Source organism: Vigna umbellata, chromosome 3 (genome assembly GCF_029865625.1).
Source record: "Vigna umbellata cultivar VRB3 chromosome 3, Vumbellata_1.0, whole genome shotgun sequence".
NCBI lineage: Eukaryota > Viridiplantae > Streptophyta > Magnoliopsida > Fabales > Fabaceae > Vigna > Vigna umbellata.
Window position 1 is genome coordinate 53834136 of NC_142167.1, and position 7339 is coordinate 53841474.

A 7339-nucleotide genomic window follows, 5' to 3' on the forward strand; every position below is an offset into this window, starting at 1 on the left:
TATCCTGGTGAAGAAAAAAGGTATTAGGCATGTATAATGATATGGTGAGGTGAGGCATATCTCTCCAACCAGTAAGCACTCTCTCTCTTTTGCCATCTATTGGTGTTGCTGATATTGGGCCAGAGAATAACAAATTTCTGCTGTTACAAGTTGGTAATGGTACCCACTGGTTTGGTTGAATTATTAGCGCCTTCTAAAGGCCCTACCAAAATGTGTTGGTAACGTCTAACAATGATCCGTATTATTCCAATTTGAACCCTTGTTTACCTCCAAGTAACTCACTGAAACTGTGGTGTTAGGAAGGCACATTAGCCATGTTGTTCAAATAAAGTTACTTGGTAAGTTTACTTGAACTGTCTAAAGGGAAGAAAGAAACTTATGACCTATATATAATGATGTGTGATGAGCATAAGTTGTGGACAAAAGGAAACAATTAAGGAATGAATGAATGATGAGTCAAAAAAAAACTTATGCAGTTGAAAAATATAATTGATTGATGAGGTCTAACTTTAATTTATTGATATAATGTTGTCGATTATTAGGAGGCAACCTTGTTGTTTGAATAATTGACTTAGTTAAATTATATGATATGTTCTTCCTTAACTCTACAATGAATGCATTATCCATATCATGTTTAGATGTGGAACACTGTTATTAAACAAGTTCATGAGCATCTTACAGCCCTTTGGTTTGTTTAAATAAACCATAAATAAAATTAATTGAAAAAGAAGTTTGTTCTCATGAAAACGACATTCTCTTCTTAAATAATCATATCCTTCAACACCATTTAATAAATAGATAAATCTCTGCAAGTTCTTTCATAAATTATTTTGTTGGTTTCTAATGATTATCTCTTAGGAATCCAAGACTGTGCATATATGTGGATTAAGAACACTTTCACCCTTTTTTTTAAACACCCAAATGACTTCATATAAGTAGAATTAGTATATTAGCTTAAATCTACTTACCTAATACTTGCTAATGATTTACAATGTGTAGTGTTTATCACATATCATATGTGTCAAAATTAGATGATAAACAAATATTGATCTTAAAATTGTCTATTTCTTAACTATTAAACTAAAATCAAATTGGTAATGATACAAAGATGAAAATTGTCTGTTTTTTAAATAAACAAACTAAAATTAAAGAATTAAAACTGCAGAAACTAAAATTACTCGCCTATTAAAGTAATAGAAAAGTCAATTGGTATATTTTCATTGTCTATCTAACTACAACAAAATCAATGAAACCTTAACTAAGAAAAGAAAGCACAAAGCCTAACAGTGTCTTAAGATGGTTGTTACGAGTTTTTTTTTTTAAAAAAGGTTGAGATCAGTATTACACTTTAGTAACGGCTAACCCTAACAACCCTTTTCGATTCACCAAAAGGAAAATAGCTATAAGTAGAAAAACCCATTATATATATATATATATATATATATATATATATATATATATATATATATATATATATATATATATATATATATATATATATATATATATATATAATGGAGATGTATTACAAATAGTTTGTAAAACTATTTTTTCTGAGAAACAGTTTTTTTGTGATTAATAGTATATTGATTAAAATTTATGATTTATGAGTTATTATTTTAAAACGTTTTATACTAAATTGAAAATTCAATAAAAAAAATTTGAAAACATATATCTATTAAAACTAGTTTTCTATAGCCACTGCTTTTCTTAGCAGTTTGAAATTGGTTTAACAGTATTCAAATATAAATTACATGGTCAAGTAATAAGAAATCTTCTTTTAGTCCTTTAATGATGAATGAATGTTTACTTATGACTAGATTAAAGAATTGAATGTTAGTATATTATTAATCTAAGATATAACCTAATTATAATTATAAAAACAATATAATTAAAAGAATTCAATTAAGAAAAAAGGGGTAAATAGTTATTTTAATATAATAAGAATTGATATATTCTATTTAAGAAAAAAAATTTAATGTAAAATGAGCATCCAGTTAATGTGTAGTTAAAAGTATGAAATTAGAATATTCACATGAATTCTAAGAGTTAGGTTCATTACATATTTAATAAGAATGTGTTTAGTATGTAGGAATTATCTCAAAGGATCATTACACACATTAAAGTTATTTTTTCTTTAAATAAATATATATGTTAGTTATTAAAGATCAAACATTTATTTAATTACCTTAATCATTATGAGATTGTAAGGAAAACTCAGAATTAAAATCTTGGTATTTACTACTGTTTTTTTTTATACAAAAAATAAAATATATTAAATTTTTTGTTATATTGAACTGAAATAATTATGCATAGAAAAATAATAACTATACATAAATATCCAAAATTCTAAATAACAACTAGAAAGAATATATAATTAATATGATGTGATTGAAAGAAAAAGATTAAAAAAATTGATATTGATTAAATGTTTGTGAACAATGAATGATATTGTAAAATACTTTCTAAATTGCAGCTAATTCATCTTATTCTGTACTACAAAATAATGCATAAAGGCAAAGTAAATACTATTATTAGAATTAGATACTTAAACTCAGTTGTCTCAATAATTAAGTCTTAATCATTTCATTTACTACTTGTATAAAAAGTTATAGAAATGAAAGAGTCACACTCACTCCTCTGGGTCCCTTCATTCATTATCATATTCATAGTCAACAATGGAATACATATATGGTCGTATGCGAGGCACGTGACACCTTTTCCACTCACTTTATTTTTTCTTCCAAACATATCATCATGCAATGGAATACTTATAATGTGATTAAGCAGATCATTAATTATGTCTACATGCATAATTATTATTGTTACAGCCCACATCATAGATTATTCCATTTTTACCCACATGCAATTATGCCCACACTTTGTAATAATTTTCACTTTGGTTAACGTAAAAAAGTCTCTTGGACCATGCTAACAAAGTGATATTTTGATGGATTTAAGAAACTAAAAACACTGATTGAATGGAATCATTAGCCTTGATCTTCAAAAAACTGTGTGGACTTAATTCACACGAAATATTATTTTAACAAAACCTTCTCTTTTTTGATATCACAACCACCTATGAAATTCAAGGTTAGACAAAAACATCATGCCCGTAACAGACAACGGTTGTGGCCAACAAAGGAAGAAGGAATTATTAGTAACACCATGCGCATTTTTTAAATGTTTTATGCAGTGTAAACTTTAATCAATTGGTGTCACCAGCCAAGAGAAAGAAAATGATTTGCACAGCCCACATTTTGGCACATAAAATCAACAACTTCCTCACTAGTCAAGCATTAGCTCATTGTAATATGGAACTTCCACAAATTAACCAAGTCAATAGGCTTCTCATAGCATTTTTGTTGTTTCTTCTTGCAACTTTGGTTCTGTCTTTTCCTTTTGAGCCTCCAGGTAAGTTGTATATAATTTTTCTTTGTTTTCTTATTGAGCTTGAAACAATTTTCACTTGATTTCCCTTCGTAGGCAATGTTAGGCAATGGCACATGACTTCTGATGTAAAGGAAGTAGCAGGGAAGTCTTATGACTATATTATAGTGGGTGGAGGCACATGTGGTTGTCCATTAGCTGCTACTCTATCAGAGAAATTCTCTGTGCTGCTTGTAGAAAGGGGTGGTTCACCGTATGGGAATCCTTTGGTGATAGAAAGGAGGAACTATGGAATTCCATTACTTGAGACTGACAAATACATGTCAGTGGCACAAAGTTTCATATCACAGGATGGAGTTGGCAATGTGAGAGGAAGAGTTCTGGGGGGGTCATCAGCTATAAATGGGGGCTTTTACAGTAGAGCAAGTGAGGAATTTGTTTGCAGAGCTGGTTGGGACAAGAAGCTGGTCAAAGAAGCTTATGAATGGGTGGAATCAAAGGTTGTCTTTCCTCCTTTTTATCTCTCACCATGGCAATCTGTTGCTGAATTCAGCATACTTGAAGCAGGAGTTTTACCATACAATGGCTTCAGCTTGGAACATATCAAGGGAACCAAGATTTCTGGAAGTGTGTTTGATGAATTTGGAAAGAGACATACCTCAGCAGACCTTCTGAATGCAGGGAACCCAAAGAACCTCACAGTTCTCATAAATGCCACTGTCAAGAGAATCCTCTTTCATCACAGTAGTAAGTAAAACAAAAATATAAGCCTTTTTGTAACTAGCTATAACAGGTAGTTTGAAGTCTAAATTGAATAAGCCTTTTTGTCAGTAGTTGGAAAAAAAATATCTCAAATTGATTGAGTCTGATTAGCATTTTTAAGCGACCAATTCATAATTCAGAATTTTGATCGTTGAAGTGCAGGTTACAGGAATGAAACCAGAGCTAAGGGTATAAGTTTCATGCAGAGCAATAGCACATTAGATGAAGCACATGAAGCCTACATAAAAGAAGTCCAGAATTCAAGTTCAAGGGGTGATGTCATATTGGCAGCAGGTGCATTGGGTAGTCCTCAACTTCTGCTGCTAAGTGGCATAGGGCCAAAAGAACAGCTGAGAAGGTTCAACATTTCGTTAGTGCGTGACATTGAAGGGGTTGGGAAAGGAATGCAAGACAACCCTTGTATAGCAGTTTTGGTGGATTCTAAGCCACAGAATAGGCTTCCTGATCCACCCCAAATTGCAGGCATAACAGATGACTACAAAATTATAGTTGAAGCATCAATACTTCCTCTAAGTTCCAATTCCACAAGGGTTAATGTTGCTGCCAAGATAGCTATGCCTACTTCAAAAGGTGCACTTCACCTGAACAACACAGACCCCAGGCTGAACCCTTCTGTGAGGTTCAACTATCTAGCTAGTGAAAATGACATGGAAGAATGTGTCAAGATGACAAAACTGCTTGACAGAATTGCAAGGTCAAAGTCTATTGCATTTTTCCTAGGTGAGTCACGGCAAGAAAAACTGACATCCGCTGATGTTGATCTAAGAAACTTCTGCAAGAAAAATGTGAGAACAATCTATCATTATCATGGAGGTTGCACGGTTGGATCAGTGGTTGATGAGCACTACAAGGTTTATGGTTTAAAGGGATTGAGAATATTGGATGGCTCGACTTTTTCAGAGTCACCGGGCACAAACCCAATGGCCACCCTTCTCATGCTAGGAAGGTACCAAGGACTCAAAATTCTGAGCGAAAGGAATGCAGTTTCTGACTCAAATGCCAAAGATAAAACAAAATGATTTCTCTATTATTACCTTCCAAACAAAACCAGCTTGTAAAAAACAACAAGGCAGCGCTTAGAAGCCTAACAGTGTGTACCATGCAAAATAATAATTCTGCTTCAGCAATGTAAATTCATTTCATTTCAATTCATTCACTCTCATCTCATCCAATTCATTGATTAACATTGAACCAGAGAACAAGAAAACCTTCATGAATTTTTCCTTTCTTTCTTTCTCGCTAGTCCTAAAAATTATATAAATTTCTGAGTTCAACACGGTCCAAATAGCAATTCCAGAAATTTGTGTCGCGGTAATCCACATCTATGCAACCAAGAAGTGTAAAAAAATCATCATTTATTCATTGCAAGAAAATATATCATATAATTAACAATTTCGTGCAATTTTGCCTGTACATATATTTATCAATCCTTCCCCAATTTCAAAACCGACAACACTCTACACCCAAAATCAAAACCATTCTCTAACTCTCTGCAGCAGCATCTTCAGGACTTGATCGAGAATCATCATTTGAAGAAGCAGCTTGATCATGATCCTGGCCTCTCCTAATCCTATTGTAAGAAAAACTAACCCAAACTTCATCACCACCGTCCCTTCTCCTCTCTCCCCCTTCTTCCTCGCTCTTCATCACGCAATTCTTCTCCACGGGCATCTCATACCTACACACAGGGCAAGACCCATGAAGCCCCAACCACTTCTCAATACAATCACCATGAAACTTGTGCTTACACGGCATCTCCTTCGCCACCACACCAACCTCAAACTCCTCCAAACAAACCACGCACTCCAAATCTTCACCCTCTCCAACTTCCACACTTGGCATGGCCTCAATGGATTCTTTGGAAGCCGGAGGCCGACCACCTTTTCCGCTGCCGAGTTCGCGAAACAGAGCTTCGAGGCGCGAGTCGGCGTCGATGACAACCATGCCCTGAGTGAAGGGGTTCACCAAGATGATTCTTTGACGCTGGGGGCCTTCAGTGTTCCCGTTTTCGTGACGTGGGTCGTCGCCATCTCTTCCTGGGGCGGCCTCCGAGAGGCCAAAGAGAAAGGGAAGAAACAGAGTTATGTCTCTGTTTCGGTCGAACCTCTCGAAAACAGAATTCTCCGGCACCTCAGTTCCTGAAGCCATGATTTTTATTCAGAAAAGCTGTTTTGTTTGGTGAGAGAGGAAGAGGGTGTGATGAATGATTGAAAATAATGGAAAAATTGTTTGAGAATGGAAAAAGGAGGGGAAATGGGGAGTGAATATAAGGGGAAACAGGGGGAGGGAGAAGGATGCACCCACTGATATGACTCACAGAATGTTGTGGAAGGATCTGGAAGTTGTTTGGGTTGTTGTGCTGTGCTGTATTGTGTGTGCCAATGAGGTAACAGAGCATGTTTATCCCCAAAATTCAATTCAATCTGTCTCATTCATTAGACCAAGATATTTAAGGAAGAATTTGGGTTGTCTATGTGCAGACCTTGTATTATAGGATAGAGCTTTTTGGTTTAGACAGATCATGAGGCAACTTCCTTCACTAAACACTTCCAATTTGTTCTGTCATTTTGGTAGATCTCTTTTTCACCTCATTTAAATAGTTTTTCTTTTTTCAGAATTAGGAGTAAAAGTTTTATTCCAAAAATATGGGTTTTTTTTTGTCACTGTAAAATAATATTTATTAGCCTAAAATTTCTCACATTTTTTAACTTTAATAGATATAAATAGTTAGTTTAATAAAAGTAAAAAGATATTGACTAATATAATTATACTAATTTAATATATTTAATTAATATATTTGTCATTTAATATAAGTTAAATAATTTTATATTGTTTCTAATTTTAATTTAACTTTTGTATTTTTAATATTTTAGTTTTATTAAAAAGAAATTATAATTTAAGTTGACATTTATAATTTTTTTAGATAGTAGTTTTAATATCTTATTTTTGAATTATGGTAAAGTGATTTATTTTCTAATATATTATAAATAAAGTTTTATCTTTAAAAGTAAAAATAATAAATATATTTTATATTTTTTCTTACATTAGTTATAATTAATAATAAATATTAAAAATTAACGCTGGAAAATTGTAAAAGATTTAAAATAAAATTAAGAAAACACTAAATTAAGACATGACCATATTTAGAGGAATTTAAAATAATTAT

The 7339-nt window shown here is 32.7% G+C and overlaps 2 protein-coding genes across 2 annotated transcripts; one reads left to right on the top strand and one right to left on the bottom strand.

The window, feature by feature from the left end:
• The first annotated feature begins 3102 nt into the window (after positions 1–3102).
• LOC124842853 (Glucose-methanol-choline (GMC) oxidoreductase family protein) lies at positions 3103–5801 on the top strand. The gene is made up of 3 exons (XM_047319443.2): positions 3103–3414; positions 3487–4137; positions 4315–5801. The coding sequence occupies exons 1-3, from the start codon at positions 3240–3242 to the stop codon at positions 5190–5192; spliced, it is 1704 nt and encodes a 567-aa protein (XP_047175399.1). The 5' UTR covers positions 3103–3239; the 3' UTR covers positions 5193–5801.
• Positions 5512–6547, bottom strand: LOC124842854 (E3 ubiquitin-protein ligase MPSR1-like). Its single transcript, XM_047319444.2, has one exon. The coding sequence runs from the start codon at positions 6319–6321 to the stop codon at positions 5656–5658; it is 666 nt and encodes a 221-aa protein (XP_047175400.1). The 5' UTR covers positions 6322–6547; the 3' UTR covers positions 5512–5655.
• Positions 6548–7339: the final 792 nt, after the last annotated feature.